The sequence below is a fragment of the Otolemur garnettii genome, unplaced genomic scaffold (assembly GCF_000181295.1).
Source record: "Otolemur garnettii isolate 467f Iridium unplaced genomic scaffold, OtoGar3 scaffold00009, whole genome shotgun sequence".
Classification (NCBI taxonomy): Eukaryota; Metazoa; Chordata; class Mammalia; order Primates; family Galagidae; genus Otolemur; species Otolemur garnettii.
The window spans coordinates 19,208,295-19,223,351 of record NW_003852404.1 but is presented as its reverse complement, the minus strand read 5'-3'; the positions used below and the strand labels follow the sequence as shown (position 1 = coordinate 19,223,351).

The window sequence follows — 15,057 nt, the reverse complement described above, 5'->3', positions numbered from 1 at the left end:
AATATACTATAGGCTATCATAAGTAAAAAAGCATGGTTGGTATTGGTATAAAAACAGACAGGTGGATCAATGGAACTTAAGAGAGAGCCCAGGAATAAATTCACACATGCATACAACTGATTTTTGACAAAAACTATTAAAGTTCTGGAATAAATAATATTAAACATAGTTTCTTCCAAGAAGGAAGAACTTCCAAAAAAGAAGTTATTAAATATCAATGAGATACATTAAAGAATAGATATTTTGAAATATATGCTGTTTGGAACATGGTAAAACTGATCAGTTCTTCTTAAACTTTCTTGTAGGTTTAGTGTGATCCCAGTTAAAATACCAATAATTTTTATTACTCCTTTTTTCTTTTTGGTTGATCTGTATACCTTAAATCAGGGGTCCTCAAACTTTTTAAATAGGGGGCCAGTTCACTGTCCCTCAGACCGTTGGAGGGCTGGACTCTGGGCCCCAGGATGAGTCAGCTGCTAAGCAGGACAGGCAGCGGCAGCAAAAACACCCGGCGGGCTGGATAAATGTCCTAGGCGGGCTGCATGTGGCCTGCGGGGCCGTAGTTTGAGGATGCCTGCCTTAAATGATATGTGTTTTCCATTGAATATAATGCTTCCAGAAAGGAGTTTAAAAGATGAGCTACATTAGGGTATTTTTTTACATTATTGCTACATCAATTTAAATGTCAATATGAAACAAAAGACAATCACACTTCCTAACACACACATAAAAACTACACAATAAAATTTAATGTGAAGGTTTTTACCTAATCTAAATGTTTTAAACATTTAGTATCATATGTGGAAGGAAAAGAGGCAGAACATTTTGTCATCTTTTTTTTATATTGCAGAATGTCAAGGTCATGACCAGTGTTGAGAGATAAAAAAGCAGGTGATGTGTGGTGGAAGCTGGTTTTGATTTGTGGCTTATGAGTTTGCGTCTCCGCATATTGCATTTTCTTAAAGGCTATTTCTGAGCTCTCTGAGATTTGCAGTGTTTATTTTCTCTCTCTCTACTGGCAACCTTAATACCTGGACTTTAGCTATTGCATACCTTATACTTAACCAAATCTGGAACAAAAAAAATATTATTATCTCAAGGGAGTCTAGGTTTTAGGTTTAGGTTGGGTTATTGATCCTTATAGAGAACATGAGACCTAGTTTTATGCTCAATCTGATCTTGAGACCAAGTCCCACTTTGTTATCACTCCATGAGATTTATATGTGGTTTTAGGTTTTTCAGATTTGGTGCATTTTTTTTTTTTTTTTTTTTAGTTTTAAGAGCACGGGGCCTTGGGAGGTGGCACACACTTCTTCATTAGGGTTCCAGCATGCTGCCCCGAGTATCAGGCTAGCTCTGTATTTATTTTTTTATTTTTTATTAATTCATAATGTACACATAAGTCATGTGTACATTAATGCATTTATCAAGTTCAATGTGCTGATTTCATATAGAACTAGAAACACTTACATCACACTGGTTAATATATACCTCATCTCGTTGACTTCGTTATTAAGACGTGATTTGGTGCATTTTGAGGAAATGAGATGTTCTCAAGTTTTCCATAACTAATGTATATGTGACCCAGAGTCTGCTTATTATGATATGTGTAATCTGGTCTGTTGACATTATTTTGAAGGATCATTTGTGTATTGTTAGTACTTTATTATAACTGGTAGTTCATATGCAATAGCAAAAACTCAGTCTACTAGAAGAGTCAGGACTGAGCATAGTCCTTTTAGACTTTTGACTACTTTGTACTTTTAGAATATGGTGTAGAATCCTTTTCTAAAATGATTATATATTCACTGGTGCTAGTCAGCTGCTGACTACTTCTTCAGTCTCCTAGGTTGGATCACTGGTCCTAATTGTTTGTCGTATTATTTCTACCTTTCCCAGAACTGACTGTATGTTTTAGTTTAATTATCTCTGATCACCTAGATCAAATACAACTACTCCGTCCTTCTAAGTATACATATGTATTACGAAAGTAACAAAATTTCCAAATGAAAACACCAAAAGTCAATAAAAAGTTAAATGTCCCCCCTATATACAGTAATCTTCCGTATTACAATTATCTTTTGGGTAGTATGCATTCACTTTTCCCTTCTGAGCATAGTCTCCTTGTACAAATTCAATTTGTTCCAATTGGTTATTATTGTTGTATTATAGTATAAATGCTGAACAGTTGTACGTCTTAACCCCTAGGAGATCTCTCAAGGCCTCTTTTTTTTTTTTTTAATCTTTCCCTGTGTCTTGAAAACTTGCTTCCTCGTCACAGTGGAATAGTTTAGATTTTCTTCTGCCCTCCTTCATCAAACTAAATGATGGATTCTCTTCCAAGAGTTTGGTATCTTTTATTGAAGAAAACCTAGGGTCTGGGGTTTCATGTGGGAGTTGATTTTTGGCAAAGAGTACTGCTGGTAATGTTGGCTCATTCTTAAAAGCAGCAGAGGTATAAAGTATTTATTTTTAAATCTGTGAGTTTACTTTGATCTTTACATTTTAACCATATGATGTTGTTACCCACTTTTTAAAAGTATGTGGGTTTTTGATTCCCAAAGACTTTCATGTATGTTTACTGAGGATATTTTAAGTAATGACATTTTGGACTTCTGCTACATATACCTAATGTCATGTTGTAAACTCTGCTTTTAGGGATAAAAGCATATTATTTTGACATTGATCTAATAGGATCAGTTTTTTAGGATAAAGATGATGTATGAATGAGATTTTCTCTAGAAGCCAAAAAAGTTGGAAAAATGCATTTTTTGCTGAGGGTATGATAATTAACACAAATGGGTTCAGATACTTGAATATTATTTATATATATTTAGAATAGTTAGTGACAGATTTCTTGAGCAGGCAGAACGCTTGGTTAGTTCATCTGTGGGAATTAGGATTTTCTTATAGTGATTACAGGTACATTGTTGCAAGCTTAGGAGCAAGAAAAGTATCGTTAAGCAAAGTAGCAATATTCTTGCCATGTTTAGATATATTTAAGGGACTCTGTAGTCAAGTTTGATAATCTTCAGTTATTTTGATATTTAGATAATTTCAGTAGCTTTTTTCCAAGGTAAACTTGAGTGAAGAAGTGAACATATAAATATTATTTTTTGTTTGACAGTCATAGAGTCCTAGATCTCTAGAACTGAAAGGAACTGTAGAATTTACCTTATTTTTTTTATAGACTAGGAAATAAACGTTCAGAGTTTAATAGTGTGATTTGTTCAATTTTTAGTGTTTCATGATTCAAAGAAATTGTTACAAAAGTAGTCATTTTGTTATATTGTAAATGTATACTTTAATACATGTATTTCCCAAAAAACTTTTCTGGGTGCTGCTGTACTTCTAATACTGAACCTCTAATTTATTGAAAACATAATGCAACATACTTTCTGTTACATATAACATTATCTTTTTGTGTTTGAAATTTCTTTTTTCTTAGGAAAAAAGACTGTTCTTTATCTGTTGACAAGGCCATTGTTATAACTCATGTTCATTTCATTAAAGTTAGCATTAAATATTACTTTTCCAAATACATGATCTAGAGCTTATTTAATCAACATGCTTAGATTTTATGATATGCTATTGCCTGGGGAATGGCATTATATAATACTGTATTTTTTTTTTTCATTTTTTTCTCTTATTGTTTAAGAGTTCTTGAAGCCAGCATAGCAGAAAATAAAGCGTGTTTGAAGAGGACCCCTACGGAAGTTTGGAGGGATTCTCGAAACCCTTACGATAGAAAAAGGCAGGACAAAGCTCCTGTCGGGCTAAAGAATGTTGGCAATACCTGCTGGTTTAGTGCTGTGATTCAGGTAAGGATCTTTATTCAGATCTTATTTTGTGGACGTGATAGCAGTGGAAAATGGGTTGGATTGTGTTTTCTTTTAAGTTGTACAGGTACTTTTTTTATATGTCCTTCTGTCTAATAAACTCGTTTGGGGATTGCAATAATCCCCCCACCGTTTTCCACTTTCCACTTCCTCTGTAGAGTTTTAATAGTAGAACACTACCTGTGTCTTTCACTCATTTGGAACGAATTTTTTCTCCCTTTCTGGTATTAGGAATTGTTGCATTAGAAAGAAAAAAATTTTTTATATATGTTTTCCTACAAATTTAGGGAATCATTGTAACCAAGATATAAAACCAGACGGGCTTTTTTTGTGGGTCAGATCAGATTTATTTGTATATACTAGAAAATGTTATTCATAGAATCACGGTCATTTACATAATAGTTTTAATATGGAGAGGCATTTTATTTGAGGTTGGTATAGATTCACAAATAAGTAATTCTCGGCATGTATGAGAATGAGGTGAAGAATAAATACTGATAAATCCAGAATAGTATATTTTCTTTTTTATTAAGAAAGCTCTTAATGAAATGTTTCTTGAGCTGCTTATTTTAAAATAAGAGATATGTGTATATGTAGATATCCATTCTTTTCTCGAGTTGGAATAATTTTCATTTTAATATCATATTTAGCTTGCTTTTTACTTTTTAAATTTTCTCCTATTATGACTATTGTCATATTTCTTTACCATGCTTAGATGACATTGATAATTTTGTTTGCTTTGTGTTGCTGTCTAGAAAATATCTGAGGCTGGGTAATTTATAAAGAAAAGAGGTTTATTTGGTTCGCAGTTCTGCAGTCTGCATCTGCTTCTGGTAAGGGCCTCAGGAATATTTTACTCAGGGAAGGTAAGGGAGAATAGGCATGTCACATGGCGCAAGAGAGCAGGAGATGCCACACTCTTCAGTAACCAGCTCTTGCTCTAATAAGCAAGAATTCACTCATTGCTGCAGGGAAGGGCACCAGGACATTCCTGGGGGATCCACCGCATGACCTACCAGGCCCTACCTCCAACAAGGGGCATGAAATTCCAACACGAGATTTAGAAGGGACAGATAACCAAACTGCATTAATAATGTTATTCATCAGATTAAAAATCTTTCAATAAAACAATCTATGAATAATGATACACTAGTCATTTTTTATTGCTGTTTTGGAAAATAAATATTATGTGTTTATTTAGTTGAATTATAGTTTATTATTTAATATTCCTGAGGAGTACTCTTACATCAATGGACTTGTGTGCTAGTTTTCTTTTTTTTTATATTCAGAATATCTCAGTGTTTTGTAACTTTCCAAACCTGTGGACATGACAGTTTAAAGTTTCATATGATATAATGGCAACTAACTGGTTATTTACTTTATTTCCTGCAAGTTTGTTAATTGCTTTCTATAGATGATTAATTTGTAATTTTAATTTGTAATTTTTTTTATCTACTTTATTATTAGTTTCTCCTCCCTTCTCCCCCTTTTTGCTTCTGGCACATACCATAGAATTTGATTTCCTTTAATTTTTCTGGATTTGTCTTGCTCTTTAGTATGCTGTATTATTGATTTTTCTAGGATATTGAAATGGTAAAAAATATTTGGATTAACATAAATTTGTCATAGTATCTTTATTCGTAATCTTGATTATGCATTATTTATCCATTTAGGTACCAGAACAATATCTAAAATTTTATTTGATGTATTGGAGTCTATTAGATTTTGTAATAGGCTATCTCATGTTACTTGCACTATTTATTATGAAGATCTTATATATTTTATAATTTAGATATTTTAAAATATGAGGAACAATTTTAAGGCTGTGATCTTAACGTTCACGAATGTTTCGCTGACTGTTTGGCAAAATCGATGCTGTCCTAACAGTATTATGGCCAATAAATGAGGCTCCTTGATTAGAAGCTTCTCTCAGAAAAGTGTAAGAAGAGAGAAAATACTCATATAATCTGTATTTGTTACTTAGAATAGGTATTTTTTGTTTTTCCTTCTTATATTTATAGGAAAGGCCTATTTGAAGTGATAAATTAATATTACTAGGTATAGGAATAATCCCCTTTTGTTTTAATAGTATAAACTTCTTTCATCACCTTAGTTCAGACTTAACACAGTTTATATGTTCTGTTTCTACCCTAAGTCAGTGTGCTTTACATTTTAGATTTTGAATGGTTTTTGGTAGGGAGAAAATGGGCTAGAGAAAATTTGCTGGGTTTTTCTTACTTTAATATTTTACCTAAGTCTAGTGACTGCTTCACCCCTCTAACATAGGCAAGTGTATAGTTCTTGTGATTATATTTTCTTGCTGAGCAATCTAAAACCTAGGAGCACTGATATCTAAGTTTAAAATTTGGGCTTATAATGGCCTAACAAAATACTAACTTTTGAGGATAAGGAAAAACATTAAGCTTCAAACTTTAGCAACTTGCGAGTATACAGACAAATTTGTCTAGAGATCACTTGAAATTTTTTTTATAACTTTAAAGCCTATTAAACCATTTTTAGCAGTTTTTTTTATTTTTATGTTTAGTAATTAGAATCTTTTTTTTTTTTAACTTTCTGTCCTTACTGCTTTAATTCTCAATTGTAAACTGAGATGTTAACAGTTTACATCATAAACGGAACTTTTCACTTATGAGAGAAAAGTTGGCAGAAAAGCTGCTTTAGTGTTAGAGGTTTTTGTTGTTTGCCAGAGTGCGTTGGAAGTGCTCAAACTGAGACACAAATGACGATAAAGTTTAAATCACAGAGTTTTAGCAGGGGCGGGATTTACTTAGTTAGCAGGACTAAGGTGAAAAACTGAGAATTCTTTTCATTATGAATATATTTATAAATTTAAAAAGTTTACTGGGAATATAAACCTCTAACTTCAAAGAGGAAGCTTGAGTAGGCTACACCATGGATAGCTTTCCTGTATACTCGCTCTTTTAGGCGTTGAGATCCACATTTTGAGAGAAAGATTAACATAACGTGAGGAAGGAAACAAAGGCAGATGGTACTGAGAGTGTTAAGCTCATGGTAATATAAAGGAAGAACGTTTAATAGTATGTGGTCTGTGTGCAATTTTGTGCTTTGCAATAGAGGAAATGTTGTTAAGTATCAAGAATAGTAGGTCAAAACATAGGAAATTTGACCTTTTCTCAGAAAACATTCCTTCTTGTCCTAGTTGCAATAATTCTGTGTATAAGTAGTATAGTTATTAAAGATAAGTGTCTGGAACCCGTCATTTTTATTATCTGCTGATAGAATGTTCCTTTAGGTTGTCTTAAATTGTTGTTCTTTTTCAGTCATTGTTCAATCTTTTGGAATTTAGAAGATTAGTTCTGAATTACAAGCCTCCATCAAATGCTCAAGATTTACCCCGAAACCAAAAGGTAAAATTATAACATTTTTAAGCAGATTATACGTACTTCCCCCTCCTCCTTAATCTGTGATTGTTTGGGGGGCATTTATTTGCCTTATCAAATCTGGAACTGTCAGAATGTGAATATCAAATAATTGATTTCAATTCCTACCCTTTATCAGTATATTGTAAATGGGAATTATTCTTTACCTAAATGTCGCAGCTATATGCCGATTTTTGTGTTACTTTAGTAATTTTCTTTTTGGGCTGTCAGATTTCAGTAGACTTTATAGGCTACAATGTACAAGTTGAGGTTTTTCCTCAACTCCTAAAAAATATGGGGAACTCAGTATTTCTTTTCAATTTATCATCTAGGGGAGCCCATTAGAAAGTTCCTTGTCTACCATCTTTGTGGTCCAAATCCAGACCTTCTCTTTTGAAAGTTACTGTTGTCAGGCAATCTAAAGAGGCAGGGAACACAGACACCAGGGCCAGATTGTCAGCTTCTAGTTGTGGCTTTAGAGCAAGTTCAATTTCCTTTCCCGTGAAGTGTAAACAATAACAGTAATTCTTTCATGGAGTTGTATTAAATGAGGTAAAACGTGTGAAGGGCTTAAAAGCGCTTGGTCCACAGTTAAGTGCTGGGTCTTAACTGTCGTTAGTTAAACGAAAAATTGTTTTTTAAAAAATCAGACTTAAAAAGATAAGACTGACTTGCATGCAGAAATTCATACCTAATGGAAGCAAATTAATTATGGAGATGATAAGGTTGAGTGTAGGGCTTTAGAACCTGTAGCCCTAATGTGGACTGATTTCAGAGACAAAGAAATTAAAGTTTTAGGTTTCAGTAAAGTGCTGAACGTTTTTTGACCCCTTGTTAGTTGTAGTGATAAATTATTAAATTATGCTTCCCTTTTAGTGTTTAATTTTTAAAACCACTTTTTCTGCAAACACATGAACATTTATAATGCATGACAGTGGGAGCATAACTTGATTCATACCAGCTTTTCAGGTTATAATCTCTGGACTGTACAGTGTCAGGCTGCTAAACAACATTTTCCAAAGGGAACCAGGAGCATCTGACAACCTCTCATACCTCCAGAGAAGCTAAGCAGCACGCCTTCAAGCTCTATAATTTTTATGTGGAACTTTTTGAACTATTGCTTCCTTTTATTGCAAGTTGTTAACATCAACAATTCTTCTTCTTTCTCATGTCTTGGTTAAAACATGTGTATAATTTTCATGCCATTATTAGAATTATTTCCTATTTTATACTACATACATATATGTATGAATATGTGTATTGACATATATGTTCCTGGATTTTAGTGTTTTACAGAACTTTAATTTCTTATTATTCTCCATAGTGTTGAATAAGACCAAGTTAGTTGTATAATCTTATTTTGAAAAGTTGTTATATTCATGTTTGTATGCTGGAGCTAGTTGCAAAGTCAGAAGCATGTTCAGTGAGTACAAGAGAAATGTGTACCATAATTCCAGGATTCAGCATTTGTTTATTGCAGTGGAAGAGATGGCATTTCTAGGTATTTTGTAGGGAATTCAAAGAATCTGTCACTTTATGAAATTGAAAACAAAAGAATCATTCAGAAAATTAATGAAATAAGAAGTTGGTTTTTTGAAAAAAATAAATAAAATAGATAAACTTTTGGCCAGACTAACTCGAAATAAAAAAGTAAAATAGTAGCCTCAATCAGAAAGGATAAAGGGGAAATAACAACTGATATCACAGAGATACAGGAGATTATCTCTGAATACGACCAGAAACTCTATGCCCAGAAATTTGACAGTGTGAAGGAAATGGATCAATATTTGGAATCACACCCTCTCCCTAGACTGAGCATGGATGAAATAGAGCTCCTGAACAGGCCGATTTCAAGCACTGAGATCAAAGAAACAATAAAAAATCTCCCCACAAAAAAATGCCTTGGTCCGGATGGCCTCACACCAGAATTCTATCAAACCTTCAAAGAAGAGCTTATTCCTATATTGCAGATTATTCAGAAAAATTGAGGAGGAAGGAATCTTCCCCAACACGTTCTACAAAGCAAACATCAACCTGATACCAAAACCAGGAAAAGACCCAACTAAAAAGGAGAACTTTAGACCAATTTCACTAATGAATATGAATGCAAAAGTTCTCAACAAAATCCTAGCCAGTAGATTACAGCTTATCATCAAAAAAGTCATAGATCATGATCAAGTAGGTTTCATCCCAGGGATACAAGGCTGGTTTAATATCCATAAACGTTATTCACCATATCAACAGAAGCATAAACAAAGCCCATATGATCCTCTCAACAGATGTAGAAAAAGCATTTGATAAAGTCCAGCATCCTTTTCTAATTAGAATACTGAAGAGTTTAGCCATAGGTGGCACATTTCTTAAACTGATTAAAGCTATCTATGACAAACCCACAGCTAATTTTTTACTGAATAGAGTTAAACTGTTTTTCCACTTAGACCTGGAACCATACAAGGTTGTCTTCTATTGCTATTATTATTCAATATAGTGCTGGAAGTTCTAGCCAATACAATTAGGCAAAACAAGAAAATAAAGGGTATCCAAATGGAAGCAGAGGAGGTCAAACTCTCCCTCTTTGCTGATGATATGATCTTATACTTAGAGAACTCCAGAGACTCAACCACAAAACTCTTGAAAGTCATCCAAAAAATACAGTAATGTCTCAGGATAGAAAATCAATGTCCACAAGTCAGTTGCCTTTGTATATGCCAACAACAGCCAAGATGAGAGGGTAATTAAGGTCACAACTCCCTTTACCATAGCCCCAAAGAAAATGAAATACTTAGGAATATACCTAACAAAAGAGGTAAAGGACCTCTATAAAGAAAATTATGAAACTCTAAGAACATAAATAGTAGAGGACATTAACAAATGGAAGAGCATAACCATGCTCATGATTGGGAAGAATCAACATTGTTAAAATGTCTATACTTTTCAGAGCAATCTACCAATTCAACATCATCCCTATTAAAATACGAACATCCTATTTTCAACACTTGGAAAAAATGATCCTGCATTTTGTATGGAACCAGAAAAAAACCCGTATAGTTAAGGCAGTTCTTAGTAATAAAAACAAAGCCAGGAGCATCACCATACCAGATTTTAGGCTGTACTATAAGACCATAGTGGTCAAGACAGCATGATACTGGCACAAAAATAGAGACATAGACATTTGGAATTGAACAGAAAACCAGGTAAAGAAACCAACAACTTAGAACCACCTAATCTTCAGTCAACCAAACAAGAGCGCCCATGAGGGAAAGACTCCCTGTTCAATAAATGGTGCTGGGAGAACTGAATATCCACATGTAAAAGACTGAAACTGGGCCTGCACCTTTCTCCACTCACAAAAAAATGATTCAAGATGGATAAAGGACTTAAATTTAAGGCATGAAACGATAAAAATCCTCAAAGCATAGGAAAAACACTGGAAGATATCAGCCTGGTGAAAGACTTTATGAAGAAGACTGCTGTGGCAATTGCAACAACAAAAATAAACAAATGTGACTTAATTAAACTGAAAAGCTTTTGTATAGCTGAGGAGACAACAACCAAAGCAAATAGACAACCTACCCAATGGGAAAGGATATTTGCATATTTTAAATCAGACAAAAGCTTAATAACCAGGATCTATAGAGAACTTAAATTAATCTACATGAATTAAACCAACAATCCCGTACATCAGTGGGGAAGAGAGATGAAAAGAACCTTCTCTAATAGAGAAGACACACCAATGGCTAGCAAACATGAAAAAATGCTCACCATCCCTAAATGTTAGAGAAATGAAATTAAAACTGCTCTGAAATATCATCTGTCCCCAGTGAGAATGGCCCATATCACAAAATCTCAAAACTGTAGATGCTGGCACGGATGTGGAGAAAAGGGAACACTTTTACATTGCTGGTGACACTGCAAATTAATCCAACCTTTTTGGAAGGAAGTATGGAGAAACCTCAAAGAACTCAACCTAGACCTCCTCTTTGATCCTGCAGTTTCATTACTAGGCATCTATCCAGAAGGAAAAAAAAAATCTTTTATTATAAAGACACTTGTACTAGACTGTATATCACAGCTCAATTTACAGTCACTAAAATGTGGAAACAGCCTAAATGCCCCTCAACCCAGGAATGGATTCACAAGCTGTGGTATATATATACCATGGAACACTATTCAGCCATTAAAAGAAATGGAGATTTTGCAGCATTTGTATTAACCTGGATGGAGGTGGAACACATTATTCTTAGTGAAGCATCACAGGAATGGAGAAGCATAAATCCTATGTATTCAACTTTGATATGAGGACAGTTAATGACAATTAATGACACAGTGAGGGGTGGGGGAAGGGGAGAGCAGACAGAGATGAAGGGAAGGGGTGAGGGAAAGGATAAGAAAAAGAAAAGAAAAGAAAATAGTGACTAATTCTCACATAATTTAGATTTACTTTTCACCAAAGTACATTATTTGAACAATAATTTTTAATTCAACTTGTTAATATGTTATTTAGGATATTGCATCCTCATTTATAAGTGAAATGTGTTTGTAATTTCCCTTTATAATATAATACTTCAACTAATATAATACTTAAAGATGAAAGACTGGATACGTTTTTCCACAAACCAGGAGCAAGTAAGATTAACATTAAAGTAGAGTTCTTAACCAATGTCAAAAGGGGGAAAAAAAAACAACAAAAATCCCCCCCAAAACCAGCATGCTGATAGGATAGGAAGAAAAACTATAAGACTGATTATCTATGTAAAAAGTACTAAGTATTCTACACAACAACAACAACAACAAAAGATTCTAGAACCAAGAAGTTAGATTAAGGTTATGTGATACAAAGTTAACTAACGCACACAAAATACTTATGTGCTAGCAATACATAATTGGAAATTTAAGTTTAAAAATAATTCTGTACCACAGCATAAAATTATGAAATACTTAGGGAGAGAGTGGACAAAACATATAAATGGGAGATTTGTATACTAAAAATTACTAAATGTCACTGAGAGCGATTAAAGAAATAAACTAAGATTCAATATTATTAACATGTCAGTTGCCCCAAATTAATCTGTGGATTCAGTGTAATCTTAGTCATGATCCCAGTAGGCTGTTTCATAGAAATTGACAAGCTGATTCTAAAATTTATCTGGAAATTTAAATGATATAGAATAGTAATATAATTTTTGAGAGAAAAGAGAAAGAGTGTTGGAAGGATAAATTATCATGCTACAATGAGTAAGGTACTATCTTACTGGCCAAAACAGAGTTGTATTGATCGATGGACAGAATAGTCCTACCTGTAATGGAGTGATTTGATTTTGATCAAAGTTGCTGAGACAATTCAGTGGGCAAAGAAAATCTTTTCAGCTGGTGGTGTTTTATATAGGAAGATAATCTTCAAGCCATACCTGACCTATGTAAAGTGAAATAATTCATAAATGACTGGAGATCTAAAAGGGAAAACTAGAACTATAAAAATTTCTGATGAAAAAGTAAGAAAGTGTTAATGTCTCTAGGTTAGGCAAAGATTTCTTAAGGAGGATAAAGTCATGGATTATAAAAAAAAGTCAATAAATTTGCATCAAAATTAAATTTTGAAAAATTATACAGAATGAAAAGGCAAGCCACAGACTGGGAGGAAATGTTAGCAAAGACAGCATCTGTAGAAGTTGCACAATTTAGTAATTATAAGACAACCTATGATTGTGCTGGGAAAAATACTTATAGACACTTTATCCCAAAAATGCAGATGGCAAATAACTACTTGAAAATATGCTCACATTCGGGAAATGTAGATTAAAACTAGAGAAGCCATTGTGTACCCATGAGAAAAAAATAAAGTTAAACATAATAGCCCATGTCCAAATGTTAATAGAATGTGGAACTGGAAATCTTACTACTTTATTAGTGGGAATGTTAAGTGGCATAATGCCTTTGGAAAACAGTTTAGTTATTGCTCAGAATCATTAGCCATACAAACTAGCCGTTCCCCTTCCGGCATTTACTCAGGAAAAACACACAGAGTCATGTACACTGATATCCACAGCAGCTAGAACAGGTTAATGAGTAAACAAGTTATTGTATATTCATGCAGTGGAATACCACACAGCAATAAGATGGGATTAATTATTGTAATCATATACAGGAGGTTCAAAATAAGTATATTGAATGCAACATAGTATATGATTCTGTTGATGTAACTGGTAATGATTAGAGAAGGGAATGAAGGAAGAAGAATCTTTTGGGGGGAGTGGATAGTTATGTTGATTATGGTGATGTTTTCATGGTGCATACCTATGTGGAGCTCATAAAATTGTGTGTTTTGTAATGTATAATATAATGTAAGTTATTTTATCTCAAATCTGTTTAAAGACAAAAAAGGTAGTTAAAACACTTTCTGTATGTGGTAATATGTTTATTATTTAGCCAAATGAAGGAGCTACCCCTTTTTATCATTTATGGTTTTGCCTTTTGAAGTTCAGAAAGATTTTCTAGCCACAGGAATTGGATGAGACAAAAATACTTCATTCTGTCAAAGTATTTTACTTTTCAAATGTCCTTCTCTGAAAGAATTTCACTTAAATTTTAAGAAGTTATTACCCCGTCCTTGTGACTTGGGCAAGGAGTGTCTCAAAAAACTGCATTAACCTAGTTGCTGTGATAAATGAAGACATCAGTCTCAGGAAAAAGGATACTTTAGGAAATTATTTTGTGGATTAAAATGAATAGTATTTACACTTTAAAAATATAGGTGTTTATATAGGGCAGTTGGTAAGGGAATAGGAAGTCCTAAAGAAAAAGCATGAATTGTTTGCTCATTTAAAAGTTTTGTATTTAACCTTCTGTTAGTTTTTCCCTGGTTCTGGTGGACTTAGACATTCACTAAACAAAGATGAGAACTCTCTTTATATTTCTGGTCCTGTTAAAACATTCCTTCCAGGTTACACATTTCCAGCAGATAACCCCCTGACCTTGTACAAGGCCTCCAGCAGATAACCTGCTGATCTCTTGCACCACACCTGCTAAGACTGACGTGCCCACTACCTCTTGAGCTAACGCACCACCCTGAATTGCTTTAAAAGAGGCCACTTAGCCTCACTTGGGGCTGATGCCATTTTGGTCGCAGCCCATCGTCTTAATAAGTCCCTGCTATTAACTATCCCTGGTAACACCTTCCTTATTGATGATGGAATTTATTATACTTTAATAAAACTATGGTTTTCATAGTTTAGCATTCTTTTGTAGTATATTATTTAACTGCTTTAATGGTATACGTAGGTTTGGGGTGAAACGACAAGTGTGTGGAATCAATTTTGTTCCCTTTTAAATGTATCTGGAAGCAACTATTTCTTTGTTGATTATATCATTCTATATAATGATATCCCCTTACTCCCACATACTACATACCCCTACTCCAGTTTTATAATGCTGAGAAAGTGAACAATGTAAACTTGGAAAAAATGGTCTTGTGTTTAAATATTATAATTTACACTTTATCTGTTAAAATTGTTATTGCAAGAACTAAAATAAGAACTGCTTGTCTGATTTGTTGTCGTAAGCTATGATACAAATGAGCTACATTCACATAGCTATGAATTGCATTATTTTTTAAGGTTTCCTTAATTGTTTTAAAATAATTTGCCAGCGATCGATAATATGCGTTGTTTTACTTTTTTGTCTAGAGGGTTTGCTTTAGTCATCCAGTAAGGATTGAATGCCTGCTTTGTGTAACAAAAAGTCGCAGAAGAGATATAGAAATTCTTACCTTTGAGAGTCTTGCAGTCTTATTGAGGAACTAAACTATAGGAAGATTTCCA

The 15,057-nt window shown here is 33.6% G+C and overlaps 1 protein-coding gene across 3 annotated transcripts in view; it reads left to right on the top strand.

The window, feature by feature from the left end:
- The window catches only part of USP25 (ubiquitin specific peptidase 25), a 148,321-nt gene that overhangs the window by 59,296 nt on the left and 73,968 nt on the right, over window positions 1–15,057 (top strand). For all 3 annotated transcript variants that reach the window (XM_012801589.2, XM_012801587.2, XM_023509677.1), the window contains 2 exons: window positions 3,659–3,821; window positions 7,142–7,228. In XM_012801589.2, coding sequence (XP_012657043.1) covers window positions 3,659–3,821; window positions 7,142–7,228 — 250 coding nt within the window. The remainder of the gene's footprint in view (window positions 1–3,658; window positions 3,822–7,141; window positions 7,229–15,057) is intronic.